The sequence below is a fragment of the Apodemus sylvaticus genome, chromosome 12, assembly GCF_947179515.1.
Source record: "Apodemus sylvaticus chromosome 12, mApoSyl1.1, whole genome shotgun sequence".
Lineage (NCBI taxonomy): Eukaryota > Metazoa > Chordata > Mammalia > Rodentia > Muridae > Apodemus > Apodemus sylvaticus.
In genome coordinates this window covers 81519176-81533282 of record NC_067483.1, presented here as the reverse complement: position 1 = coordinate 81533282, position 14107 = coordinate 81519176, and the positions used below count along the sequence as shown (strand labels likewise).

General features: G+C 40.6%; 1 protein-coding gene across 1 annotated transcript; it reads right to left on the bottom strand.

The window, feature by feature from the left end:
• Positions 1–12660: 12660 nt before the first annotated feature.
• On the bottom strand, positions 12661–13599 carry LOC127697880 (olfactory receptor 6N2-like). Its single transcript, XM_052201214.1, has one exon. The coding sequence runs from the start codon at positions 13597–13599 to the stop codon at positions 12661–12663; it is 939 nt and encodes a 312-aa protein (XP_052057174.1).
• Between the last annotated feature and the right edge of the window lie 508 nt (positions 13600–14107).

Sequence of the window (14107 nt, the reverse complement as noted above, 5' to 3'; positions counted from 1 at the left end):
CAATTCAAAAGCAATACAACTTTATTCACACATAAATAGCCATACAACACAGGATTGTGATTTATTATGTGATACTATGTAGTTAGGTTTGTTCTTTCTTTTTTTCTTAAAATTTTCTTTATTTACATTTCAAATGTATCCCTTTCCTAGTTCCTTCTCCCTGCAAACCCCTATCACATCCCCCGCTCCCACTGCCTCCACAAAGGTGTTCTACCACCCACCCATTCACCCATCCACTTCTGCCTTCCTACCTTTGCATTTCCCTGTACTGGGTCATCAAGCCTTCACAGGACCAAGGGCCTCTTCTTCCATTGATGCCTGACTAGGCCATCCTCTGCTACATATGTGGCTGGAGCCATGGGTCCCTCTATGTGTACTCCTTGGTTGGTGCTCCCTAGGCACTCTGGGGTTGGGGATGAGGGTCTGGTTGGCTGATATTATTGTTCTTACCGGGGTTGCAAACCACTTCAGCTCCTTTAGTCCTTTCTCTAACTCCTCCATTTGGGACCCCATGTTCAGTACAATAGTTGGCTGCAAACATACACCTCTGTATTTGTCAGGCTCTGGCAGAGACTCTCAGGAGACACCTATATCAGGCTCCTGTCAGCAAACATGTTGTTGGCATTCACAATAGTGTCTGCAATTATTGACTGTATATGGGGTGGATCCCAAGGAGGGGCAATCTCTGGATAGCCTTTCCTTCAGTCTCTGCTCTATACTTTGTCTTTGTATTTGCTCCTGTGAGTGTTTTGTTCCCCTTTCTAAGAACCAAAGAACCCACACTTTTGACTTCCTTCTTTGTCGTCTGTGAATTGTATTTTGGGTATTCTGAGCTTTTAGGCTAATATCTACTTATCAGTGAGTGCATGCCATGTATGTTCTTTTGTTATTGGGTTGCCTCACCCATTTCTAGTTTCATCCATTTGTGTAAGAATTTCACGAATTCATTGTTTTTAAAAGCTGAGAAAGTCTATGAAGAAAGAAATTGAAGATCTCAGACGATGGAAAGATCTCCCATTCTCACAGATTGGCAGAATTAATAAAGCAAAAATGGCCATCTTGCTGAAAGCAATCTGCAGATTCAATGCAATCCCCATCAAAATTCCAACTCAGTTCTTCATAGAGTTAGAAAAATTTACAAATTCATTTGGAATAACAAAAGACACAGGATATTGAAAACTGTTCTCAACAATAGAAGAACTTCTGGCAGATTAACCATCCCTGATGTGAAGCTGTATGGTGATAAACTGTATGGCATTGGTTCAGAGACAGGAAAGAAGAACAATGGAATAGAATTGAAGAACCAGAAATGAACCCACACACCTATGGTCACTTGATCTTTGACAAAGGAGCTAAAAGAAATCAGTAGAAAATAGACAGCATTTTCAATGAATGGTGCTAGTTCAAGAGACAGTTGATATGTAGAAAATCCAAATTGACCCATTCATATCTGAAAGTACAGAGCTCAAGTCCAAGTGGGTCAAGGACAGCCACATAAAACCAGATACACCAAAACTAATAGAAGAGAAGGTGGGGAAGGGCCTCAAACACATGGGCACAGGAGAAAAATTTGTGAACAGAACACCACAATCGCTTATGCTCTAAGATCAAGAATTGACGGGCGGCGGCGGCGGCGGCAGCAGCGGCAGCAGTGGCTGCTCCAGCTGAAGGGCCATCAGCAGTGGAACCAAGGCGTCACAGGGTCCAGTTAGGCCCTGCGCCCACGACCACTGACCTTCGCTGACCAGCCGGACAGCAAGCAGCTGCAGTTGTGCGGCGCCTTTCCTGCACGGAGGCCACTTCAGAACTCGGCCTCCCACCAGTCAGGAGAGGAGGATCCATCTTGGTTCCGTACTCCAGGAATCGGACAGACTGAGGTACACAAACATAATCCGAGGCCAACACCGCGGTGGTCTGAGCCCGACGGGCGTTGGCCTGCACCCAGGCCCTGGGCGGGTCGGGGGGCCATCGGGGTGCCAACCCAACCAGGAGGTTTTTTGCCCAGGCCTGCGAGCGCGCCGCCGCCATTTTGCCTGCAGGACGACAGAGAGCTCAGGCGGGCAGACCTGTAACAGGCATAGCCTAAGGCTAACAAAGCAGGGGTCCAGGCCCCAAAAGGCACAGGACTGACCCCAAGAACTGGGCGGCTTGGTGGGCCATCTGTGAGCCAACCCGCCCAGGTGATTGTTAGCAAAGCAGACTCTCCCAGCGCTTTCAGGGAGCGCGGGCGCACACGCCCGCCATCCTAGTCACCTGGCAAACCCAATTAACAGTCAAAGCCGTAGGGGAACTTTGCTCGGACCTTGGCCTCCCAGGCTTTTGCCTGGACTCAGGGACTGGGCGGCCAGGCTAACCTTGTGTGCGATAGCCCGGTTGGCAGATCGGCTGCCCAGCGGAGTGAGCGGAACTCAGGGGAGGTCACAGTAGCATACACCGTCGGCACTCCCTGGGAGTGCACACGGGCTCCATCTGCTCCACAAACACAATCTGGGGCAAGGCCTCAGGCAGAAGCCCTTAGCCCTACTCTCTCCGCTTCCGGATCCAGATCAGTCTGGGCGGCAGCATTACATCCCCAAGTCCTGCAAGTGGCTAGCTGGGCTTCCGGGCGGCCAGCTGGGAGAAGTCAGTGTGCTCCAGTGAATCCAGCGGGCCCCAGCGGGAGCCTTCGGGTGCCTGCTTTGGGATCTGAACAGCCTGGGCAGCAGCACACTGTCTACAAGCAGTGCAGGAGGTAAGCTGTGCACCAGAGGCCAACTGGGAAGGGGCAGCTAGCACTGGTGAGTCCAACACTGACAAGATAAACTAACACCAGTGAGATCTAGATGGCAAAAGGCAAACGCAGGAACGTCACTAACAGAAATCAAGGCAATATGGCAACATCTGAACCCAATTCTCCTCTACCAACATGTCCTGGATACCCCATCACACCAGTAAAACAAGATTTGGATTTAAAATCACTGGTCATGATGCTGGTACAGGAACACATGAAGGTCATACATAAAGAAATTCAGGAGACAATGGATCAAAAGGTAGAAGCCCTTGCAAGGGAAACACAAAAATCATTGAAAGAAATCCAGGAGAATACAAAAGCCAACAAGGAGGAAATGCAAAAAACACTTAAAGAAATACAGGAGAACTTTGCTCAACAGGCTGAGGTCATGAAAGACGAAACACAAAAATCTCTTAAAGAAATACAGGAGAACTTTGGTCAACAGGCTGAGCTCATGAAAGAGAGAACACAAAAATCTCTTAAAGAATTACAGGAAAACACAAACATGCAAGTGAAGGAGCTAAGCAAAACCATCCAGGATCTAAAATCAGAAGTAGAAACAACTAAGAAAACTCAAAGGGAGACAACTTTGGAGATAGAAAGCCTTGGGAAGAAATCAGGGGACAGAGATACAAATATCAACAACAGAATACAAGAGATAGAAGAAAGAATCTCAGATGCTGAAGATTCCATAGAAACCATGGACTCAACAGTTAAAGAAAATGCAAAATGCAAAAAGCTTGTAACCCAAAATATCCAGGAAATCCAGGACACAATGAGAAGACCAAACCTAAGGATTATAGGCATAGAGGAGAGTGAAGATTTACAACTTAAAGGGCCAGCAAATATCTTCAATAAAATTATGGAAGAAAACTTCCCTAACCTAAAGAGAGAGATGCCCATGAATATACAAGAAGCCTACAGAACTCCAAACAGACTGGACCAGAACAGAAATACTTCCCGTCACATAATAATCAAAACACCAAATGTTCTAAACAAAGAAAGAATACTAAAGGCAGTAAGAGAAAAAGGCCAAGTAACATATAAAGGAAGACCTATCAGAATCACAGCAGACTTTTCACCTGAGACTATGAAGGCTAGAAGGTCCTGGGCAGATCTCATGCAGACTCTAAGAGAACACAAATGCCAACCAAAACTACTATATCCAGCAAAACTCTCAATCACCATAGATGGAGAAACTAAGATATTTCATGACAAAACCAAGTTTACCCAATATCTATCCACAAACCCGGCCCTAAAAAGGATAATAGGAGGACAACACCAATACAAGGAGGGAAACTTCACCCTGGAAAAAGCAAGATAGTAACCTTTCATCAAACCCAAAAGAAGTTAAGCATTCAAATTTAAAAAATAACGTCAAAAATGATAGGAAGTAACAATCACTATTCCTTAATATCTCTTAACATCAATGGACTTAATGCCCCAATAAAAAGACACAGACTAACTGAATGGATACGTAAACAGGACCCTACATTTTGCTGCTTACAGGAAACACACCTCAGGGCCAAAGACAAACACTACCTTAGAGTAAAAGGCTGGAAGACAATTTTACAAGCAAATGGTCTCAGGAAACAAGCTGGAGTAGCCATTTTAATATCAGATAAAATTGACTTTCAACCCAAAGTCATCAAAAGAGACCCTGAGGGTCACTTCTTGCTGGTCAAAGGAAAAATACAAAAAGAAGAACTGACAATCCTGAACATCTATGCCCCAAATGTAAGGGCACCCTCTTTTGTAAAAGAAACTTTATTAAAACTAAAAGCACACATTGCACCTAACACAATAATTGTGGGTGACTTCAACACTGCACTTTCCTCAATGGACCGATCAGGAAAACAGAAACTAAACAGGGACACAATGAAACTAATTGAAGCTTTGGATCAATTAGATTTAACAGATATATATAGAACATTCTATCCTAAAACAAAAGAATATACCTTTTTCTCAGCACCTCATGGTACCTTCTCCAAAATCGACCATATAATTGGTCACAAGACAGACCTCAACAAATATAAGAAGATCGAACTAATCCCATGCCTCCTATCTGATCACTATGGAATAAAAGTGGTCTTCAATAGCAACAGAAACAACAGAAAGCCCACATACACGTGGAAACTGAACAATACTCTACTCAATGATACCTTGGTCAAGGAAGAAATAAAGAAAGAAATTAAAGACTTTTTAGAACACAATGAAAATGAAAACACAACATACCCAAATCTATGGGACACAATGAAAGCAGTGCTAAGAGGAAAACTCATAGCCCTGAGTGCCTCCAAAAAGAAAATGGAGAGAGCATACATTACCAGCTTAATGACACACCTGAAAGCCCTGGAACAAAAAGAAGCTATTTCGCCCAGGAGGAGTAGAAGGCAGGAAATCATCAAACTCAGGGCCGAAATCAATCAAGTAGAAACAAAGAGAACCATACAAAAAATCAACAATACCAGGAGCTGGTTCTTTGAGAAAATCAACAAGATAGATAAACCCTTAGCCAGAATGACCAAAGGGCACAGAGAAAGTATCCAAATTAACAAACTTAGAAATGAAAAGGGAGATATAACAACGGAAACTGAGGAAATCCAAAAAATCATCAGATCCTACTACAAGAGCCTATACTCAACACAACTGGAGAATCTGGAGGAAATGGACAATTTCCTTGACAGATACCAAATACCAAAATTAAATCAGGACCAACTAGACCATCTAAACAGTCCCATAATGCCTAAAGAAATAGAAGGAGTCATAGAAAGTCTTCCAACCAAAAAAAGCACAGGACCAGATGGCTTCAGTGCAGAATTCTACCAGACCTTCAAAGAAGAGTTAACACCAATACTCTTCAAACTATTCCACAAAATAGAAACAGAAGGAACACTTCCCAATTCCTTCTACGAAGCCACAATTACGCTGATACCAAAGCCACACAAAGATCCAACAAAGAAAGAGAACTTCAGACCAATTTCCCTTATGAACATCGATGCAAAAATACTCAATAAAATTCTTGCCACCCGAATCCAAGAACACATCAAAACGATCATCCACCATGATCAAGTAGGCTTTATCCCAGGAATGCAGGGTTGGTTCAATATACGGAAATCCATCAATACAATCCACTACATAAACAAACTCAAAGAACAAAACCACATGGTCATTTCATTGGATGCTGAAAAAGCATTTGACAAAATTCAGCATCCCTTCATGCTTAAAGTCTTGGAGAGAACAGGAATTCAAGGCCCATACCTAAACATAGTAAAAGCAATATACAGCAAACCGGTAGCCAGCATCAAACTAAATGGAGAGAAACTTGAAGCAATCCCACTGAAATCAGGGACCAGACAAGGCTGCCCCCTTTCTCCTTATCTTTTCAATATTGTACTTGAGGTACTAGCTCGGGCAATTCGACAACATAAGGAGGTCAAAGGGATACAAATTGGAAAGGAAGAAGTCAAACTATCATTATTTGCAGACGACATGATCGTCTACCTAAGTGACCCAAAGAACTCCACTAGAGAGCTCCTACAGCTGATAAACAACTTCAGCAAAGTGGCAGGTTATAAAGTCAACTCAAGCAAATCAGTGGCCTTCCTATACTCAAAGGATAAGCAGGCTGAGAAAGAAATTAGGGAAATGACCCCCTTCACAATAGCCACAAACAGTATAAAGTATCTTGGGGTGACTCTTACCAAACATGTGAAAGATCTGTATGACAAGAACTTCAAGACTCTGAAGAAGGAAATGGAAGAAGACCTCAAAAAATGGGAAAACCTCCCATGCTCATGGATCGGCAGAATCAATATAGTTAAAATGGCCATTTTGCCTAAAGCACTATACAGATTCAATGCAATACCCATCAAAATCCCAACTCAATTCTTCACAGAGCTAGAAAGAGCAATTATCAAATTCATCTGGAACAACAAAAAACCCAGGATAGCTAAAACTATTCTCAGCAACAAAAGGAAATCTGGGGGAATCAGTATCCCTGACCTCAAGCAATACTACAGAGCAATAGTGTTAAAAACTGCATGGTATTGGTACAGTGACAGACAGGAGGATCAATGGAACAGGATTGAAGATCCAGAAATGAACCCACACACCTATGGCCACTTGATCCTCGACAAAGAGGCTGAAAACATCCAATGGAAAAAAGATAGCCTTTTCAACAAATGGTGCTGGTTCAACTGGAGGTCAGCATGCAGAAGAATGCGAATTGATCCATCCTTGTCTCCTTGTACTAAGCTCAAATCCAAATGGATCAAGGACCTCCACATAAAGCCAGACACTCTGAAGCTAATAGAAAAAAAACTGGGGAAGACCCTTGAGGACATCGGTACAGGGAGAACGTTTCTGAACAGAACACCAATAGCGTATGCTCTAAGAGCAAGAATTGACAAATGGGACCTCATAAAATTACAAAGTTTCTGTAAGGCAAAGGACACCATCAAGAGGACAAATCGGCAACCAACAAATTGGGAAAAGATCTTCACCAATCCTACATCAGATAGAGGGCTAATATCCAATATATATAAAGAACTCAAGAAGTTAGACTCTAGAAAACCAAACAACCCTATTAAAAAATGGGGTACAGAGTTAAACAAAGAATTCTCACCTGAAGAACTTCGGATGGCGGAGAAGCATCTTAAAAAATGCTCAACTTCATTAGTCATTAGGGAAATGCAAATCAAAACAACCCTAAGATTTCATCTTACACCAGTCAGAATGGCTAAGATTAAAAATTCAGGAGACAGCAGGTGTTGGAGAGGGTGTGGAGAAAGAGGAACACTCCTCCACTGCTGGTGGGGTTGCAAATTGGTACAACCACTCTGGAAATCAGTCTGGCGGTTCCTCCGAAAACTGGGCACCTTACTTCCAGAAGATCCTGCTATACCACTCCTGGGCATATACCCAGAAGACTCCCCACCATGTAATAAGGATACATGTTCTACTATGTTCATAGCAGCCCTATTTGTAATTGCCAGATGCTGGAAAGAACCCAGGTATCCCTCAACAGAAGAGTGGATGCAAAAAATGTGGTATATCTACACAATGGAGTACTATTCAGCCATTAGAAACAATGAATTCATGAAATTCTTAGGCAAATGGATGGAGCTAGAGAATATCATACTAAGTGAGGTAACCCAGACTCAAAAGGTGAATCATGGTATGCACTCACTAATAAGTGGATATTAACCTAGAAAACTGGAATACCCAAAACATAATCCACACATCAAATGAGGTACAAGAAGAAAGGAGGAGTGGCCCCTGGTTCTGGAAAGACTCAGTGAAACAGTATTCAGCAAAACCAGAACGGGGAAGTGGGAAGGGGTGGGTGGGAGGACAGGGGAAGAGAAGGGGGCTTGCGGGACTTTCGGGGAGTGGGGGGGCTAGAAAAGGGGAAATCATTTGAAATGTAAATAAATTATATCGAATAATAAAAAAAAAAAAAAAAAGAATTGACAAAAGGGACCTCATAAAATTGCAAAGCTACTGTGAGGCAAAGGACACTGACAATAACAAAAAATGGCAACTAACAGACGAGAAAAAGATCTTTACCAGTCCAACATCCTGCAGAAGGCTAATACCCAATTTATATAAAGAACTCAAGAAGTTAGACTCTAGAGATTCAAATAACCCTATTAAAAATGGGGTACAGAGCTAAACAAATAATTTTCAACTGAGGAATATTGAATGGCTAAGAAGCACTTAAAGAAATGTTCAGCATCCTTAGTCATCAGGGAAATGCAAATTGAAATAAACCTGAGATTCCACCTCACACCAGAGAGAATGGCTAAAATAAAAAACTCAGGTGACAGCAGATGCTGGTGAGGATGTGGAGAAAGAGGGACACTCCTCCATTGTTGGTGGGATTGCTATCTGGTACAACCACTCAGGAAATCAGTCTGGTGGTTCCTGAGAAAATTGGGAATAGTACTACCAGAGGACTCAGATATACCACTCCTAAGCATATAGATGCTCTAACATATAACAAGGACAGACGTTCTACTATGTTCATAACAGCCTTATTTATAATAGCCAGAAGCTGGAAAAACACAGATATCCTTCAACAAAGGAATGGATACAGAAAATATGGTACATTTACACAATGGAGTACTACTCAGCTATTAACGACGAATTCATGAAAGTTTTCTATACTATGTTTTGATCATATTCACAAATTCCACTCCTCCCAGAACCACCCAACTACCCAACTTTATGTCCTTTGGGTAAAAAAGTCAAATTCTAGAAATTCCGCATGTGCTCTTAGATTTGTGGTCTCCGACTAGAGTGTGATCAACCCACCAAAAGACAGTACCTGTTAAGAAAATGGCATCTCCCACTTTCAGGAGATATCAGCTGTCAGTAGTTTTTTTTAGCTAGGGGTAGGAATTTGTGGCCCCTATCCCCATGTGGTAGAAATTCTCTGGCTTGAGCGTATAAAGAAATTGTGCATGCTGTCACAACTGCTGTGAGTTGATACTTACAATTGCATTTCTGTGTCTGTAAAATACTGGATATAAACATTATGTACACGGTGTGTTGAAATGTGGGAGGAGTCTTTTTTCTTTTCTTTTCCTTTCTTTTCTTTTTTCTTTTTTTTTTCTTTTTTTTTTTTTTTTGGTTTTTTGAGACAGGGTTTCTCTGTGTAGCCCTGGCTGTCCTGGAACTCACTCTGTAGACCAAGCTGGCCTCAAACTCAGAAAACTGCCTGCCTCTGCCTCCCAAGTACTGGGATCAAAGGCATGTACCACCACTGCCCAGCCCAGTTCTTTTCTTAATCTTAGAATATTGTAATGTTTAGTGCTTTTCTTTACATATAGCAGATATTGAATAGTCATTAGTCAAATGTAGATCCAGATTAGGGCAGTAGTAAATTCTAGGTTACTGTGCATCTCTGAATACTTCCTATCTCTTACAATTCATTCAATATCTACATTTCAAGCTTCATTGTGAAGACATCTTTGCTGTTTGTGTATCTGTTGAATTCTGCATCTACACTGCCTAGTATTCTATCTGGCAAATATACACCCAATATATTTAATAAATATTTTAAATTATCTTTTCTATGTGCTTATATTTGGAATGTTCATATATACTTGGTGTTGTCATTTGAAATCTTCCTTCCACTACAGTTCATTTTGTATATTTTGGTCAGTTTTCTAAAGTCTTTACCTTTTTTTGAGGTTTAGATTTTATCATCTCTCTTCTTGTGCATTTCACTAACTTTATAATAACTTTAAATTTAATAAGTATGTTATCTCACTTTTTGTCTATTTTGATACAAAAGCTGTATTTGTGGCTGTTCATTAAGTACTGATAGTTTTAACAGAACCCTAGTTCATTCCTTCATGGTCAGTAAATAAACATTCCTCAGGAAAAGTCATCCAATTTGTATTACATGTTAATTCCATTTGTAGCTTTGTGCTTCTACCTAAGTGTATACATTATATTTTCCCTAGGACCTGGATCAAAAAGGCAGGAAGAACTAAAATATCAGAAAGGCTTAAAAAAAATAAACAGAGCTGAGAATAGGCAGGTATAAAGTATAGAAGGATTCCATGTCAGGATTCAGAATAACCAGTGGACAGAAGTCACACTGGAGGCCAATGCATCAGGATATGAAAGCATATTGATTTGTCCTAAGATTACAATTTGTTCTTAGATTATAACTGCATTCACAATTTTTTCCAAGGCTGCAGTTTCACACTAGCATATACTTTTGGTAAGGGTCAGGTAATTAATTCTAAGAGTCAGATAATAAATATGCTTGACTTGTCAGTTCTCCAGGCTCTGACACAAGTATTCAGCTCTGTCTTTGTAATGTGAAGCTCTCCATTTTCAATACAGAAAAAGATGCCTGTGACTCTGCACTGGAGAAATGCAGAAACAGATTGCAGCTATCATTTGGTTCAAGGACTGTAGATGACCTAAGGTTTGAAGCTTGGCAATCTATAAATTCATTCAGAGCTCATAGATAGGTACACACACACACACACACACATGCACAAGAATACATACAACTTTATTTTGAATAACATCTCTCATCTTAGGGGTCTGAGAATGTCATCATTTGGAGTAATCCTTGATAATGCATATATGTCTAGAAAGTAACCAAAGCATCCCAAATTCACAATGAAAAGATTTATTCTCATGCAAGTTGTTTATTATTTTTCCTTTAGATTAATCTTTAAATGTTTGTTTTTAGTGATTTGACTGATGCATCTTGACAGACAAAACATATATACATGTCATTTCTATGAGTGGATTAGGCAGAGATAACTCCATAATGCTGAAGAGGGCAGAAGTCAAAGGATAAATGCCATTTAAACCTCCTTCTTAAGTCAGAAATAAAAAAATAAGACCAAGCAACCTCTTTAGAAAGTAATGAACACTAACTGAGAAACATACAGTATATCATTTAGATATTACTTTGTCAGAAATGTTTATTCTTTTTCTTAATAAAACTATATAAAATATGATTTTGTAAGACACAGTCACTAGACAGTTGTAAATGCTAGTCAAATTGATGCAAACATATTAGATATGTCATACAAAATCAATAGTGTCTCCATCAGTCTTTCTTAAATACAACACTCTTAAATACAAAATACTTAAATACAAAAATGCCTTTGTTATATAATGAACAAAAGAAGTCAGAACACTACTACTGGTGATCTTAATATTAATTGAATGTAAAGCTTCATAATTGTCATAAGTTGTTAAAAAGCCAGCCAAGTTGAAAGACCTATGGTACCCACATTCATCATGGATCTAAAGGTCATCTCCTGGAAAAGAGGGACCCTAGAAGTCTATGGATCATGGGAGCATGGATTACTTTGTGACTCTCAGGACCACATATGCTTTGTAGAGAAGGCATAAGAGGAAGCAAGGCAGAAAGGAAGTTAGAGAGGGAGAGGAGAAAGGAGAGAAAGAGAGATTTGGGGTAGAGAGGTGAGGATAATCAGTGAGGAGTCAAGGAAGAAGGAAATGAAATCAAGGTACATTATATGAAATATTCAAATAAAAAATAAAATATGTTAAAAACAGATAAATCTGGAAAGGAAAAGAGGTGGTGGGAGATGGGGTGGAACTGAAGAGGAGAGAATGGCAAATGGATATCCTTAAAACAATCACATGTGTGTATAAGATCATTTTAAAAAAAAAGAGTTGTAGACGTCATGAAAACAGGGAGATGAAAGCATCCTTACTTCGGTCTTTACATCTTTCTTTGGTTCAAAATGCCAGTTCTTTCCAAAGGGTCTGCACCCACAATGTTTCCTGGTTGCCCGGATTCAGAGTGTAGACAGTGATTTTATAAGTTGTTTATATTGCCAATTGCCTAGGCGACTTGGTTTCCCATCCCATTCTCTTTCATATTAGAGGAATCTACTCCATCTATGTTTCATAAAACACCTTTTATGAAAATATTGCTCAAGAACATTGAACTCCATGTATCCTTGTGTTCTATTTTCATACTTCACTGGTCTCCTTCACAACATTTGGTCAAAGTTATCTTCCCACATCTTTAACTAATTTCAATATCTTCTGGATCTTTCACCAGAAATCTAGTCTGAAATGCAAACCCTTAGCCAGCCCCGATTCTAGAAAGTAACACATCACATTTTCTTGCCAAGTTTCATCTGTCTTAAAATGGTGAACTTCATTTCTTTCTTCGTCTTCGAATCTGTGTCCTCACCTACTCCCACATTGGTACGTTCAGGGAAAATATTTCTCCTACAACATTTTTGATTTGTCCTAATTGAAGACTGCTTGAACTGAAATTTTCACTTATTGGAACAACTAGTTAATGATAAGTGTCCAGCCAAGACTCTCAGTTTATAAATGGTGAATTAAAAATCAATAGGACTTCAAAGTCAATTCAGGATAACCTTAATCCTCTGTGTGACCCTCTTAAAAGCCTCTTTGACTTCCTTATTGCGAAGAGTATAAATAATAGGGTTGAAGAAAGGGGTGAACAAAGTATATACCAAAGCAATAAGCTTGTCTCTGCCCTCGGCTCGAATCTCTGGTGGCCCGACATAGACAATGAAGGCAGAGCCATAAAAAAGTGTCACTACAGTTATATGGGAGGAACATGTAGAAAACGCTTTGGCACGGCTAGCAGCTGAAGGCAGTCTCAGCACAGCTTTCACAATACCTCCATAGAGTCCCAAGATGAAAACAAGATTGCATGTAATGATAATACCAATCACTGCAATATAAACCCGAGCATGCCAGCTAGTGTCCACACATGCCAACTGCATTACGGGTTCCAGGTCACAAATGTAATGAGATACCTCTTTCAAACAATAGGGTAAAGAGGCAGTGAGACCTGCAGGTACCACGGCAGCCGAAAAGCCAGCTACCCATGTAATCGCAACTAGCTGTATCTGTACCTGTCTGCTCATGAGTGCATGGTAGTGCAGTGGGCGACAGATAGCAAGGTAGCGGTCCAGAGCCATGACACTTAACAGGTAACACTCAGTCATGCCCAAGGAGTGGAAGACATACAGCTGGATAAAGCATGCAGCTGATGGGATGGGTGAATGCCCATGGACCAGAGTATGTAGCAAGGTGGCTACTGAGGTGCTGACATACCAGATTTCCAGGAAGGAGAGGACACTGATAAAAAAGTACATGGGAGTGGACAGCCCTGAATCTGCCTGAACCAAGACAATGATGAACAAGTTCCCTGCCAGTGTGAGGAGATAGATGCACAGGGTCCCAAAGATTGCAAGATGTTGCAGGGTGCCAGAGGTAGTGAAACCAGCAAGGATGAAAGTCCGGGTCCAGGTGTAGTTGACATGATCCATGAGTCCTGGGAATGAGAGAAAGGCAGCAAATAAGCAGCTTTAGATTTTTGAGTTTTGATACATCTTTCCAGAGCCCGTAGAATAGAACACAAAACCCAAGACATGATGTCCTGTCTACCTGATAAATCTCATCGAGTCTATGAAAACAGAATTGAGTCTGAGAAGTCAAAAGTGATTTACTCAAAAAACTTGGTAATAGTTGACAAATAGAGTTCTGGTTCCTTAATTTGAACAATATCTGTAGACTATGGCATTAGAGCCTCAGGGCTAGGATGCTTTTCCTTTCTGCTTTGCTAAATCAAACTTAACAACCAAAAAGTAAAATAAAATAAAATAAAATAAAATAAAATAAAATAAAGAAAAATTATCATTCTTCTCCTCATACACTTCCTAGTTAAATGTTCCTGTGATACTTTGAAATAATTACTAATATTATATACTGGATTCAACAACCAGGATATGGTAGGAAAGAAAGACTTACTTTCATCACCAGCTAAGTCTCATTGGG